This window comes from Scyliorhinus canicula, chromosome 1 (assembly GCF_902713615.1).
Source record: "Scyliorhinus canicula chromosome 1, sScyCan1.1, whole genome shotgun sequence".
NCBI classification, from domain to species: domain Eukaryota; kingdom Metazoa; phylum Chordata; class Chondrichthyes; order Carcharhiniformes; family Scyliorhinidae; genus Scyliorhinus; species Scyliorhinus canicula.
In genome coordinates this window covers 236,492,660-236,508,553 of record NC_052146.1, presented here as the reverse complement: position 1 = coordinate 236,508,553, position 15,894 = coordinate 236,492,660, and the positions used below count along the sequence as shown (strand labels likewise).

Sequence of the window (15,894 nt, the reverse complement as noted above, 5' to 3'; positions counted from 1 at the left end):
CAAGCGAGCGGAAGGTTGGGATCATGCTTACTCAGCACGTCACAGCCTTTGGGCTCAACATTGAGTTCAACAACTTTAGTGTGACACCACCCCCCCCCCCCCCCCCCCCCCCCCCCACACCTACACACACACTCTCTCTTTTGAAGTTTGTTGTTTTTCAGTTCCCTTGGCCTGCCCAAACATAACCCAACCCTGCCCTACATGGCCACCTGTCCCTTGTTCAATTTTGCTCTCAGTATTACATTCTGCTATCTTATCTTTTGGCTAAGATCAAGAGTCAGACCAAGCGCAAGATGGAGGTGCAATGCCTTTTCTTGTCAGTTTGGATCTTGTCTGTATCTCTTTTGGAGATCATGAATTGGATTCAATTTGATTTTGAATTGGTGGTTTTGGAGCAAGCAATGAGATAGATTAAGGACTTGCCCTGTCCACTCTGTGTATTGGCAATGTAATTTTAAGGATGGGATTAAAAAAAAACACTCTTCAACTCTTAATGGCACCATGCCATAGTCCATGACACCGTTGTCAATCTCTCCTTTGCCCGGATCTGTCCCTGTTCTTCTATTCTGCCCCACCTCCTCCATCCACCTCTCCTACGATATAACTCATTACAATTCTACTTTTCTTCAGTTCTTTGGAAAGATCATTTGGACTTTAAACGTTAATCTGTTTCTCTCCACAGACCTGCTGAATTTATCCAGCATTTTCTCTTTTTATTTCAGATTTCCAGTATCCAGTGGGCAGCACGGTAGCATTGTGGATAGCACAATTGCTTCACAGCTCCACGGTCCCAGGTTCGATTCCGGCTTGGGTCACTGTACGGAGTCTGCACATCCTCCCCGTGTCTGCGTGGGTTTCCTCCGGGTGCTCCGGTTTCCTCCCACAGTCCAAAGATGTACAGGTTAGGTGGATTGGTCATGATAAATTGCCCTTAGTGTCGGGTGGGGTTACTGGGTTATGGGGATACGGTGGAGGTGTTGACCTTTGGTAGGGTGCTCTTTCCAGGAGCCGGTGCAGACTCGATGGGCGAAATGGCCTCCTTCTACACTGTAAATTCTATGATAATCCACAGTATTTGCTTTTATTAGAGGATGAGCACAGTCTGGGATGCAGGAAGGGGTGAACATCCTCAGGGGTGGGAAGGAAGCACTGTCTGTTGGTTGGGAGTGAGCAATGTTCCGGGCATGGGAGAGGATGCGCACTACCTGTGCAGGGGCGGGGATGAAAATTGCCAGGACAGGGAAGGGGAATGATTAATATTGTCTGGTGGTCGAGAAGAGGCTGAACATTACCGGGATGGGGAGGGGAAAATGGTTAACATTGTCTAGTCTTGAGGGAGGGGTGAACTTTTCCTGGAAGGGGGTGGAACATTGCTATGGGTTCTGGAATGCTTTGACCCTCCAGCTGATTTACTTAGATTTTCACTGGTTTTGTACCTGCTATTAAGTGAATCCATATAAAAACACAGGGTAAATGTAGCTTGGAGAGCCCAAGTTTCTGGTGTTCTGGTCACCTGATCCTACTGTCATTGGAATGACAGAGCTATTTGGGCAAGGTAAAACGAGCAATCAGAAGGTGCATGCTGGGACATCTCGGGATCCAGATGGTCAGGCCTTGCCCCATATCAGAAGATAATCACTAAACAATTGGGGGATTTCTCAATATTGAAGCTTTCAGATGTGGGCTCTTTAAGATATGGAAATATTATTTCCACATGGTAGCATAGTGGGTAGCACTGTTGCTTCACAGTTACAAGGTCCCAGGTTCGATTCCCGGCACTGTCTGTGCGGAGTCCACACATTCTCCCTGTATCTGTGTGGGTTTCCTCCGGGTGCTTCGGTTTCCTCCCACAAGTCCCGAAAGACGTGCTGTTAGGTGAATTGGACATTCTGAATTCTCTGTGTACCCGAACAGGCATCAGAATGTGACAACTAGAGGCTTTTCACAGTAACTTCATTGCAGTGTTAATGTAAGACTACTTGTGACAATAAAGATTATTCTTATTATCCTTATTCTTATCTGTGAATATGTACAAACTGAATTCATTGATTGATTTTGCACCTTTTACAAGAAGGCTTTTTCAAAACAGAAAGAACTTATCAATTTATTTATTTCCTGCCTAAATCTTTATGGAAAACATTACTGTTGTTTTTTTTCTGTAAAATATAGATGGTTTCCAGTTTATAAAAAAAAGAATAGGTTTTACACCGATTCCAAAATGATTAGATTTGTATTTGAACAATTATGTGGGTTAATTTATAACTTTTTTTAAAATAATTTTATTGAAATTTTTACAAAATACAAAATATAAACATCTTAACTCTATTAACAACCACCCGCGGTAACACCCCATGAACAATACCCCCCCAGCTTCAAGAGCAACTTCAAACAAAAGGAAAGAACAAAAACAAAAACAAAAGAGCACCCAGACAACGAAAGGGAAAGAGATATCACCCTCCACAAACCCATGTGCACAGTTCTCTTTCTCCTCCTTCCCCCCTCCCCCCGGGTTGCTGCTGCTGTCGGCCTATTTCCCTACCGTTCCGCCAGGAAGTCCAGAAAAGGCTGCCACCGCCTGAAAAACCCTTGTACTGATCCCCTCAGGGCAAATTTCACCCTCTCCAATTTAATGAACCCCGCCATATCAGAGATCCAGGCCTCCACGCTTGGGGGCCTCGCATCCTTCCATTGGAGCAAGATCCTCCGCCGGGCTACTAGGGACGCAAAGGCCAGAACACCGGCCTCTTATCGCCTCCTGCACTCCCAGCTCCACTGCAACCCCAAAAATTGCGAGTCCCCAGCCTTGTTCGACCCTGGATCCCACCACCCTCGACACCGTCCTTGCTACCCCCTTCCAAAACTCCCCCAATGCTGGGCACGCACAAAACATATGGGCGTGGTTCGCTGGACTCCCCGAGCACCTAGCACACCTGTCCTCTCCCCCGAAAAACTTGCTCATCCTCGACCCAGTCACGTGGGCCCTATGCAGCACCTTGAACTGTATGAGGCTAAGCCTCGCACAGGAAGAGGAGGAATTCACTCTCTTCAGGGCATCCGCCCACGTCCCCTCCTCAATCTCCTCACCCAGCTCCTCTTCCCATTTACCCTTCAGTTCCTCCACCGAGGCCTCGTCTACCTCCTGCATTACCCGGTATATGTCCGAAATCCTCCCTCCTCCGAAACACACCCCCGAGAGCACCCTGTCCCGTACCCCCCATGGGGGCAACAAGGGGAACCCCTCCATCTGCCGCCTGGCAAACGCCCTAACCTGCATGTACCGAAACATGTTCCCCGGGGGGGAGCCCAAACTTCCCCTCTAACTCCCCCAAACTCGCGAACCTCCCCTCCACAAACAGGTCCCTCAACCTCCTAACCCCTGCCCTGTGCCAGCCCAGAAATCCGCCATCAATTCTCCCTGGAACAAACCGATGGTTCCCCCGTGTCGGGGCCTCCATCGAGCCCCCCATTTCTCCCCTGTGCCGTCTCCATTGCCCCCAAATTTTGAGGGTAGCCGCCACCACCGGGCTTGTGGTATACCTCGTTGGAGGGAGTTGCAACGGCGCCGTTACTAGCGCTTCCAAGCTCGTGCCCACACGAGACGCCGCCTCCATCCTCTTCCATGCTGCCCCATCCTTGTCCATTACCCACTTACGCACCATCGCTGCGTTGGCAGCCCAATAGTACCCACAGAGGTTGGGCAACGCCCCCCCCCGGACTATATAGGAAAAAACCGTACGACATCACCCCACCCACCCTAAAGCCACCCCACATCTTACACTAAACCAAGCAAATACAAATACAGTATTATACAGCATCCCCCATCAGGGGGACCCTCAGTTTGAGTCCAGCTTCTCGGCTTGCACAAAGGCCCACGCCTCCTCCAGGGACTCATCCTTATAGGTGACCCACAGACGCGCCGGCTGCAACATTCCAAACTTCACCCTCCGTCTGTGTAGCACCGCCTTCGTCCGGTTAAACCCGGCTCTCCGTCTCGCCACCTCCGCACTCCAGTCCTGGAAGATCCGCACCTCCGTGTTCTCCCATTTGCTGCTCCGCTCCGCTCCTTGGACCACCGGAGCACACACTCACGATCCACGAACCGGTGGAACCTCACCAACACCGCCCGCGGCGGCTCGTTCGGCTTGGGCCTCCTAGCCAGAATTCTGTGGGCCCCCTCCAACTCCAGGGGGCCCTGGAAGGACCCAGCCCCCATCAGCGAGTTTAGCATCATCACCACATAGGCCGCTAGGTCCGACCCCTCCATGAGGCCCAGGATCCGCAAATTCTTCCGCCTCGACCGGTTGTCCAGCTCCTCGAACCGCTCCTGCCATCGTTTATGGAGCGCCTCGTGCATCTCCACCTTCCCCGCCACGGCCACGTCCTCCCTTTCGGAGGCCTGCTGCTGCAGCTCCCGGATCGCAGCCCCCTGGGCTGTCTGGGGTCTCCATCAGTTCCCTGTTGGTTACCTTGATGGACTCCAGCAGCTCTAACTTCAGCTCCTGGAAGCAGCGCAGCAGAATCGTCTGCTGCTCCTGGACCCACTTCCTCAGCTCCTCGAAGCCTTCGCCGGCCGCCATTTTGTTTTTTCTGCCCCCGATTTTTCCTAGCTGTTTCCGACGGTTTTCTCGCTGCCCCACTCCTGGTCCGGACCATTGGGGTCGACTCCTGGGCTCTTCCCCCGTTGGAATTCGCCGCCTCAGCTCCGTTGGGGGCCCTGAAAAGAGCCCCAAAGTCCGTTATTCGCGGGAGCCGCCGAATGTGCGGCTCAACTGCGCATCGCCGCCACCGGAAGTCGGTTAATTTATAACTTAATGATCACTGCATACTGTGGACCAAATTGTGAATTTGCTCTTATTTATTTAAGGAGATTTTGGTTACCTTACCCAAATGTTCAGAGTAGACACTTTTATTAATCCATGCAAACTATTTTTGCAGGCTATCACTTATTAGTGACTTTAACAAAATAATTTACTACTTTCTCTCGAGCAATGAGAACTACATTGTTGATGCAGAGGATTGTATAAAAAAGATAGGAAACATTTACCTTTTAACCATAGGCTAATAGTCAAAATGTTTTGAGGAGCCTTTTTTAGACCATTTATTTATGATGTATGTTCATTTATATTAATTGAGCTGCCTCACAGCACTGAGGACCCAGGGTCGATCCCAGCCCCGGGTCACTGTTTGTGGGGAGTTTGCCATGTCTGCATGGGTCTCACCCCCACAACCCAAAAAAAGATGTGCAGGGTAGGTGGATTGGCCAAACTAATGCCCACACCCCACCGCAGATGCCATGTTGACTCAACAATGGAGACTACAATTACTAAATATTCTGTTTATTCTTCATTGACAGGAACTTTCTGAGAGTGAGAGGAGGCAGCTTCATGATCGAGCAACATATCTTAAGGAACAGAGAGATAAATTAGTGGCTATGAAGAAAGAACAAAGGGAGAAACATCTAACAAAAAATCCAGAAAACCAGAAACCACAACCCCCACTAGAAACCAAAGAGGTACTCTTAGTAGATAATGCTGCCAAGCAAATTCATTTACAGTCTGCAATGTGCTTCATTGTCATGCACATGCATCCCCTAAATGTAAAGTTTTCATATTCAGCATCAATCTCTATTAGGATCTTCCCAATTTTAAAATAAAGACTCTACATAATCCAAGCTTTGACCAGCATAAACATTTCACAAAGCCTGAGAGAAACTAAGTAATGGGTCCACATAAATTCCCCTTAAGAGTTAATTGCTGAACAAAATAGGGGTGAACATTAAATTGTACAGTTCATTTTACTTCTTCTCCGTAACATTTAGCAGCTGCACTAAAACTATATTTAATTTCCCTGACTTTTAGGGTGGAATTCAGAGCCGGGGCCAAGGATCTTAAGGCATAGCCACCAATGCTCCATATCATGGAACAATTATAATTGGAAATGGACAAGATGCCAGAAGTAGAGGAGCACACACATCTTGGAGGGTTGTGAGGTTGGAGGCGATTACAGAGATGCTGAGAGACAAGCTACAGAGGGATTTGAAAATAAGGATGAGAATTTTAAAATCAAGATTTGTTCAGCCAGAGCCAATGAGTGAGCACAGGAGTGAAAGGAGAATAGTAATTGCTGTGAATTAAGACATTGATAGCAGAATTTCCCATGATCTCAAGTTTTTATAGAGGGTAGAATGTGGGAGACCAGCCAGGTGTGTGTTGGTAAAGTGAAGTCTAAAGTAACCACGGTGAAGGTTTCAAAAGCACATAAGTGGAGATGGGTGAAGCCACAGGGATGGAATAGGCACACTTAGTAATGGCACTAATATAAGACCAGAAGTTCACATTGGAATCAGATGCGGTGGCACAGCACCAGAGACTGGGGTTCAATTCCGGCCTTGAAAAACTGTCTGTGTAGAGTTTGCACTCTCCCCACGTCTGCATGGGTTTCCTCCGAGTGCTCTGGTTTCCTCCCACAGTACAAAGATATGCAGATGTTAGGTGGATTGGCTATGCTAAATTGCCCCTTAGTGTCCAAAGATGTGCAGGCTAAGTGGGGTTATGGGGATAAGGCTGGGGAATGTACCCGAGTAGGGTCTTTCTGAGGTTTGGTGCAGACTTGATGGGCCGATTGGCCTGCTTCTACACTAGGAATTCTATGTTTCTATGTGTAACCAAGATGACACAGTCAAGGGAGTGGCAATGAAAAGGGAATAGGGAGTTTACATCAAGGGAGAGATTTAATTGAGGGTAAGAGGGAAGCGGACCCAATGGAGAAGGAACTTGATGAGTTGTGATAGAGATTGAAATTCTAGTTCAAGGTTAATATCGCTGCCAAGGGGTCTGCTCTCTAATTACAAGAGAGATTTGAGCGAGAAGATTGAATGCACTAAGAGCAGCTTGAAGTAAAGTCTAACAGACTGCCCCAGACATGTCAGGTTTTGGACAGACTTCTTTGAGGTGATTTCCAAGGTTGTGCGGCTAAGGGTGGAGCCAGGCTCAAGAGTTGCAGTCTTCGGGGTTTCGGACCATCCAGAACTAGATATTGGGAAAGAGGGCCGACACCATGGCTTTTGCTTTCTTAATTGCTCACTGGAGAATCCTGCTCGGCTGGCAATCAGCAGCACCACCCACTGCTGCAGACTTTTCGGCGTCAAATTAGTTATAGTCGCAAAATGTTTGTGCAGCCCATTTCTTGTATCTTTTCCTTCCAGCCGCCTCAGGTATCGTGTTTGTGCACCAAACCGGGTCTCTTAAAGAAAGGCACCAACATTAAACTCTTAAAGAAAGCCGGTGTTACTGAAAGTATTGAAGCAGCTGCCCAGTGATCTACACTGCTGTCTGACTTAACACATTGTGTAAAGTCACAATATCTTCAGTAACACCGGCTGTATAAAGTCAGACCCGGTTTGGTGCTCCGCGGAGGAGCTTATGGACCCCAACTGTCAGTTGTGTCAATTTCAGCGGCCGGCTCACTTTGATCCGGAGAGGGAAGCTGCTCTCTCACTGAAGCAATCAGCGGCCGCTGAAATTGACACTGCCGGCTGCTCTCTCCCTCCAATCAGAAACATTAAAACTTAAAAGTTGGATTGGAGAGAGAGAGCAGCAGGCAGTGTCAATTTCAGCGGCCGCTGATTGCTTCAGTGAGAGAGCAGCTTCCCTCTCCGGCCGCTGAAATTGACACTGGTTTAATTAGATCCACGATGGGGGTTTTAAATTTATTTAAAAATCTATGCTAGTGCTTCCCATTGAGAGTCTACGGGGGTCTGACCTCTCCCCCCGCCCCCAGTAGACTCTCAATGGGAAGCGCTAGCATAGATTTTAAAATAAATTTCCGTCCCTCCGCCGAAAAACTCCTCCGCCGAATCGGCCACGCCGGAACGTCCCATTCCAATCGGCTACGCCGAACTGGCCCCGCCGAATCGGCCACGCCGAAACGTCCCATCCCCTGGTAGTGTTGAGGCAGTTTTCAGGGTAATGCCTTGACCAATCAGAGTCAAATCTACTTGGTTTAAATTTCAAACAATGCCTAGCAGTTAATATTTTTTTTAATAAATGTTTTTATTCTCCATTTTCAAATTTTCCTTAAAAATTTACACCCCACCCACAGACAGTACACGGTAACAAATACAAAATCAATCCCCTTAACAATGACAATGATCCCATCCTCCCACCACCCCACACAAAAGGCCCACCTGTCAATATACACATCTAATAAAACAAACCCTCCCACGGTGGAAACAAAAAACAAAGGAGAAAAAGAAAAAGGGAGTCCGGGGCCGCCCATGGTCACCATTAACCTATAGCATCCACTCCTCTTCTTCCCCCCCCCCCCACTCAATGCCATCCAACCTCTGAAAGAGTACCGTACATGATACCCAAGAGTTGTAAACACCGTGTCCCCCCCTCTCCAACCCCTCCCTTCCACTGCCTCTTGTAAAGCTCTTCCCCTTTCCCCCCAAACCTCGGTTCCTTCCCCCAACTTTCCACCCCGGCTAGACCCCTCGGACCCTGTTCTGCCAGGCTCCGATGGCCACAGACCCTCCCCCCACCTCACCCGTTCACTGGCCGGCTTAAACCGGCCAGCGTGGAGGCCCCCGCTCAGGTCCCTTTCCCCCTTGCCCGGCCCTAGGGAAGCCCAGAAATCCCCTTTTAGCACACAGACCCCGCATATCCATCTACACCCCAAAGAGCCCTCATTTCGAGTGAAAGTCCCATCACTTCCCTTGTCCAAATATATACAACCTTGGCTCCTTTAGCCCATACACCCGCACGCAGTGAAACAAAAATGGAAGAAAATACAGTCATGCAGTTACATCGGCACGTGGCCATTTCTCAGTTCTGCCACAGTCCTTCTGCTTTCGCAAACTCCTCTGCTGCTTCCGCCGTTCCAAAATAAAAGTCCTGAGCTTGTAAGTCACCCTCAGCTTTGCTGGATATACAATGCCGCACTGCACCTTGCTAATATACAGTGTCCTCTTCACCCGGTTGAAGGCAGCCCGCCTCCTCGCCAGCTCCACCGTAAAGTCCTGGTATACGCGTATACCAGCTCCAGCCCACTGCACCACCCGCTTCTGCTTAGCCCAGCAAAGGACCTTCTCCTTCACACTACCTACGGAAGCACAGAGTCACTATCCTTGGCGGCTCACTCGCCTTTGGTACAGGCCTCCACGACCGATGAGCCCGATCCAGCTCATATCGGGAGGGATCCTCCCCCTACCCCAATAGTTTTGCCAACATCGTGGCAAAATACAGTCGGCCTCGGTCCTTCAACTCCTTCGGGCAGCCCCACAATCCTCAAATTCTGTCGCCTGGATCTGTTTTCCAGGTCTTCCATTTTTCCTCACAGATCCTTGTTAATCTCCATCACCTTCCGCATCTCCTTCCCCATCGAGGTAAGTTGATCACCGTGCTGTCTCCTCCACTTCCTTCAGCGCCTCCCCTTGCTCCCGCACCTCCGCCACTGCGCTCACCGCCACCGTCGTCCCCGGGGAAATCGCCTCCTCCACCAGCACACTCAAAACCTCCCTCATCTCCTTCCTCATTGTCTCCATGTATTTTGCAAACTGCCTTTCAAATTCTGCAGCCATTACCTTAGTAATTTCTTCAGCCGTAAGCAATGCGGCCTTCCCTGATGTTCCAGCCTCCATTTTCCTTGGTGACCCCATGGTGACCTTTCCACTCCCCGACGGACCTTCAGCTGTTTTTTTTACGGCCGTTTTTTTGCTCACCCTCGACATTTTCCTTCACTGTGTCTCCTCTGTGCCTTCTCCCTGCTTTTGCCGCCTCCGTGGACCCTGGGACCGGGCTTAAAGCCCCGAAAATGCCGTTCCCGAACGGGAGCCCTCCATTGTGCGGCTGCCTCCCGCCCGCCGTCACCGAAAGTCCCGCCTAGCAGTTAATTGTCAGTCACCATCAACTGGTGCATTCTCCATGTCAACACCTCTACCAATCAGAGTCCACTTGCCAAGCAATCAGCACTCTCTTCTCAGTTACATTTGTTGATATCCCTTATATTGTATTCTTATGAATGTCCTGATAAGTGCAAGATGAAAAGCTTTGTCAGAAAATGTTTTTTTTTGAGCAATGCTCAAGTTCTGTATTACTAAATAACTATATTTAGGAATAGTGTACCTTCAAGCCATGAAACTAGTGATCAAAATACATATGTTAATTTTTTGTAGGTCAGTTTTAACATGTCATGTAAACTTTGACTTGTCAGTTTCAGGCTAGGTTGTTATATGGAACACTTTGCAAAGCAGTATTATTGTTGGTGATGGAGATGGTTGGTGGTGGGAAGAAAAGGCGTATTTCATAGCTTACCCCAATCAGCTTGCCAAATGCCTTCAGTTGCACAGATTTCACTGGAGGAAATTATTGAGTGACTGATGCATGTGAAGAAGATATCTTCATATAACAGGGAAAACAATTCATATAACAGGGAAAACAATTTATTTATATTGTTATGGAATCGCATCATAGCAGTCTTGTGGAGAGTCTAATTACGCTTTATAAATAATACAAAATAAAATGGAACATTAATTTACATTCTTGTTTTTTTTTTAATTGAAGAGTCTTTCTGAAGAAGAAAAGCAGAAAATTCAGAAAAGGAAACATTTGGCAGAAAAACTTAAACAGGAAGTTATCAAAAAATAAAATGTTGCAGACGGCACACTTAAAAGAAGGATCCAAAACCTGATATTCTGACTCCGAGTTCTTTGATTCAACTGCTTTAAAGTATAAGCACTACTGTATTACTCGCAACTGTGACCATTTACAAATATTTACAGGCTACAAAAGCAAAATTAAATTCTTTACAACTTAATATGTGATGGTAGTTGAATTTTGTACCGTCAGCCTTATACTCAAAATAGTTCAAAAATATTGCCTGTAAAACACCAGAAATTACAGCCATCTCATTATTTACTATGCGCTTGTATAATAAACCGATTTGTTCAGACTCTTTGATCTAGTTTAGGACTGATGTGTAAAGTGTTAACAGGTGTAAACATAGAATGCTTACATGTTCATGGAATCCAGATGCTTTGACAAACAGTCATCCAGACTCAAAACGTTAGCTCCGTTCTCTCTCCACAGATGCTGTCAGACCTGCTGAGATTGCTGCCAAAACTGTAATGTGCAAATACTGGGAAGTTGACAATTCTAATTGACAGAATGAGTTTTGGGGGGAAATAAATCACTTTTAAAAAATGGAATTCTGTTAAATTGAAAATATCTTTTAATCAAATTCTTAAGTATAAGGGAACCATCAGATCTAATAGTCAAAGTATTATTTTATTTCAACTGTAAAAGTTAGCCTGTCATTTGTTCCATCCAGTGTCCATCTGAAGCAGATTCCAGAACCAAAGTACCCTTGTAGAGTGTTACCATGAAACATTTAGTCAGGGTTTGTTTTAAAGATATTGAATGAAGTCATCTGGATAATGAAATGAAAATCGCTCATTGTCACAAGGAGGCGTCAAATGAAGTTACTGTGAAAAGCCCCTAGTCGCCACATTCTAGCGCCTGTTCGGGGAGGCTGGTACAGGAATTGAACCCACGCTGCTGGCCTGCCTTGGTCTGCTTTAAAAGCTAGCAATTTAGCCCTGTGTTAAACCAGCCCCCAACAGCTAAATATTATGAGCACTTAATGAATTGAATACCCAAATATGTTGAAGGCTGCCCATTGTTGCCCTCTTTAAATGTACTGATTTAATAATAATAATCTTTATTAGTGTCACAAGTGGGCTTACATTAACACTGCAATGAAGTTACCGTGAAAATCCCCAAGTCGCCACACTACGGCACCTGTTCGGGTATACGGAGGGAGAATTCAGAATATTGCTCCTTTAATGGAGTAGAGTTTTTGTCTGCTGCAGTGACAGCCCATCTCACTCCTTCACGTTGACTATAAATTTTAGTTAAATAGCAAGTAGGTGATATATTTGGCTAGCACACAACCCTTTTTCCTTTAGGGAGATGGATTTGAATTCAGTGCATTCCAAAATCTACTGTTTCTATTTATTGTTAAGTGCAATTAATGTGATCACTCCTCGGCTCTTATTTGGAGCTTAACAAAAAACCACCTAGAATTTGACAAATTGCCAATTTAGTGTTGTAGGCGTTCTTTGTTTATGGCTAAAGCACTAACCAAGGACAAATGGAATTTACATCCCTCAGTTCCATCAGACCAAGCAGCCACAGAATTAAACTTCTGATTTAGACATGGGGATAGTTTCAGAGAAGCAAGTCTATTTTTTCAAACTCATGATGTCTAACATAACCAATTTAATTGGACCAGTAGAGGTGATTTACATAAGAAATCAGTACCTTATTCCTTGGATGGGGAGAATATATTTTGAGGGATGTTGACATACTTCATTATGTCATACAAGACTTGATTTTAGGCTAGGTTTTTGTAAACGATTGAGGAAGTTATGGTCTGCATCTCTTTAATCAGTTGTTTGAACAACTTGTGGTATATATGTTACTCACTTGTCTCTCTCTAGATTGTAATGCTTGAAACAGAGATTAATACACTTGGGATGAGTAGAAAGACCCCAGGCTCTAGAGGAAAGAAGATGACTTCTGAACTAAGTCCTTGTTTTTTATATTACTTTAGTTGAATGATTAGAAATGATTGCAGCATACAAGATGACCGTTGTTAAATTAATTGGTTCAGACGATGAACTACAATTCACTTAATTGTTTCCTGAATTTAAAAATAACCTGTGGAGAAGTTAGTGGTTCAAATCAATTTTAAAAGGTACATTATGAGAGTTGGAGAGAGGGAGTCAGGATGTGTAGTTGTAAGAGGGAGAATTGTTTGCAAGAGGAAGGAATATCCAGGAACCCACAAAATTTGGCATGGTCTTATTAGCATATGGTACTTTTCCTGCCCAGTAGTTGGCCAGAATGAGAAGCTGGCTAACAACCACAGTGGAAAAGAAGAATTAGGAGGCAATTGGAAAAAAAATCAAGCCATGATACGGACTCCTAAGAGCAAGGCAGCAAAGTGGGGGGGGGGGGGGGGGGTTGCCAGTAACAACTCACCCAACAGATAGATTCATAGAATTTACAGTGCAGAAGGAAGCCATTCGGCCCATCGAGTCTGCACCGGCTCTTTGAAAGAGCACCCTACCCAAGCCCACACCTCCACCCTATCCCCACAACCTAGTAACCCGACCCAACCGAAGGGCAATTTTCGACACTAAGGGCAATTTAGCATGACCAATCCACCTAATCTGCACATCTTTGGACTGTGGGAGGAAACCGGAGCACCCGGAGGAAACCCACGCAGACACAGGGAGAACGTGCAGACTCCGCACAGACAGTGAACCAAGCCGGGAATCGAACCTGGGACCCTGGAGCTGTGAAGCAATTGTGCTAACCACCATGCTATCGTGAACGTAGATTGCAAGTGTCTCTTAGTTGAATTAACAGAGGAATCTTGTGCTGAATCAGGGATTTGACACTAAATATTAATATATCAAGGACAGGGTCCTTAAGATTCTATTCTGTATCCCAGATCTCTTATGTAGTATACATAGTGAATTCATGAAATGTATTTGTGACAAAAAGGTGACCCTTGAACAGATTTGCTAGAATTACATAATAGGAGAAATTCCAATTCCTAACTGTGCCAAAATGTAGGATGGAGACAGCCACCACTCATTTTACCGTTGTGACAGAACAGAGTGCAGGGATTGTTGGGCTGCTCCATATGATAATTAAAATGTTTCAGTTAATTTGAGCTTTGAAACTAAGATTGCTTTGGATTATTCTTGACAGCAAACCTGCAGTTCAGGAAACAGCAGCTGGCTGATGGATGCTTCTCATGCTGATGGATGTTTCGAGCTTCTAATTCCTTTGATTGTTTCCTAAATACAAGATAGTCATTCCAATTTTTACAATTTAAATGACAGAGAATTCAGCATGATGGAAAAGGAAATGTTTACTCCCAATGACATCAACGCTTTAAAAATTATTGTATTTCTTTGTGTTGTATGTTTTCATATTAACTGGACCCTTTAGCACAGAACAAATTAGGAACTCAGGATGCAGAGGAATAAGGTATTCAGGCTCTATGGAAACCTTGCAGTTTTGCCTGATATTGTGGTGTGTACCTTTCCTAGGAACATGGCACTGTACAGGTCTAGAGATGACTCTCTGGTCCAAGTTCAAAACATAATTCATGGTTTACTAGCTATAATACTACAATTGATTTTCTCACCAAGAGCCTGTCCAACTCTTAAAATTACTGGTGACATCAGCCTCAATTAACTTCCTGGGCAATCTCTTTCAAACATTCACCACCTTTGGTAAATTAGTTGTATCTGATCCAGACATTCAAATTCCCTCTTCCCCAGTCTCCGGGCCTACAGTAAACAGTTACTCCATGTTCATCTTGTCCATATTTTGAAGTCCTCTTTTCTAGTGTAAACAAATTCAGCTTTCTCTACTTTCTCCTCATTTGATATTTGATGTCAGGCATCAGGAAAGTTGCATTTTGCACTTTGTCTTGCACCATGATGCTTCTTTTCCTGTAAGGACTGAACAAGGGGTGAAACAAAGCCTTGTTAGATTGCATTGAACTGCATACCTGATCAGGCAGTTATGGTGAGAAATGACTTTTGCAACAGCTTCGATCCACAAGTTGAAATGAATGTAAAATTGAAGTCTGCAGGACCATAACTTCTTGTCACTGCTGTTCTTCACTGGGAGCATCTGAAGGGAAATTAGCTTTGATTGCACCCAATTCCTGTTCTATACTGTTAACTACATGACCCAAGATCCTATTTGCTATTTTTAAACATCATTGCCTGCCGCACTTCAACATCCACAGTTGTCTTCTGCACTGCATCCTGTGGACTTACACAATTTATTTAATAGTTCCATTTACTCTCTTGGATTCATCTCATAATTTTACCATTGGCAAAATTAAAAAGTAATTTGCCATTTCTTAATCCAACTACCCAAATCTCTTCATATATTATCTGCTTTATCTTGATTGTTTGCAGCTCTCCCCACCGTTGTGTAATCAGTAAATTGATGCAGTTGTCTTAATTTCAACTTCTGAATTATTAATGTACATTCTGACTAGAAAAAGTTTCAATTTAGGCAATTTAAATTAATTTATAGAGCATAAATTCTAAACGGAGGTACACATTGTAACATACTGGAAACCGAAGGAGAGAAAATATGTATAATGTTTATTCCACCTTATGTGCTGGAAAGCAGTTAAAGACATTGGAAGATGCTTCAGCACAGTTAGACTGAATAGTCTTAATTCGCACTTCCCAGAATACAAACTGGAGCAACATTTTAACTATTTATAACTGATTGAGAAAGGAGAAGAAATTGCTGTGGTAGCATTCCCAACCCTATTTTAATAGCTGAATGCCACAATATACACCAATTGTATTTGCCTGCTTGTGATTTGTAAGTATATTGTATTTCACACAACTTTCTTTATACACAGTAATTGTATTTTACTGTAATGCATCTTGATGGTAAATTAAAAATGGCTCTCTAAAAAGCTACAAAGCACTCACCTTTACTGACACGTTATTTTGTTAGTATCTTCACTGTTCCAGATTTCATGAAATGTTGGACAGGATTCTTTCTATAAAAGCAACTGGTAACATATATTTTCCACATTCAATTCTATGGCATGTATTAGGTAGGAGAGGCATACCTCATACGGACCGACTAGCAATCTTGCAATCATTTAATAGATTTTCACTTAATGTTCAAGCAAATTGTTTCAATCAAAATATAATTGATAAGAAAATATAGTATCTATGATCAGCCGGGGAGGGGGGGGGGGGGGGGGAGTGTACTGTAGGCACCGCCAGAGTGGTCCAGGCATCAGAATCACCTTTTGTATCTGGAAGGAATTGAA

At 45.0% G+C, this 15,894-nt stretch overlaps 1 protein-coding gene across 1 annotated transcript in view; it reads left to right on the top strand.

Annotated features, from left to right (window-relative positions):
* Nucleotides 1-10,950, top strand: part of cfap36 (cilia and flagella associated protein 36) — a 241,130-nt gene extending 230,180 nt beyond the window's left edge. Inside the window, exons 10-11 of the mRNA XM_038809714.1 lie at nucleotides 5,354-5,512; nucleotides 10,563-10,950. Of these exons, the coding sequence (XP_038665642.1) occupies nucleotides 5,354-5,512; nucleotides 10,563-10,646 (243 nt within the window). The 3' untranslated portion in view covers nucleotides 10,647-10,950. The remainder of the gene's footprint in view (nucleotides 1-5,353; nucleotides 5,513-10,562) is intronic.
* The last annotated feature ends 4,944 nt before the right edge of the window (nucleotides 10,951-15,894 follow it).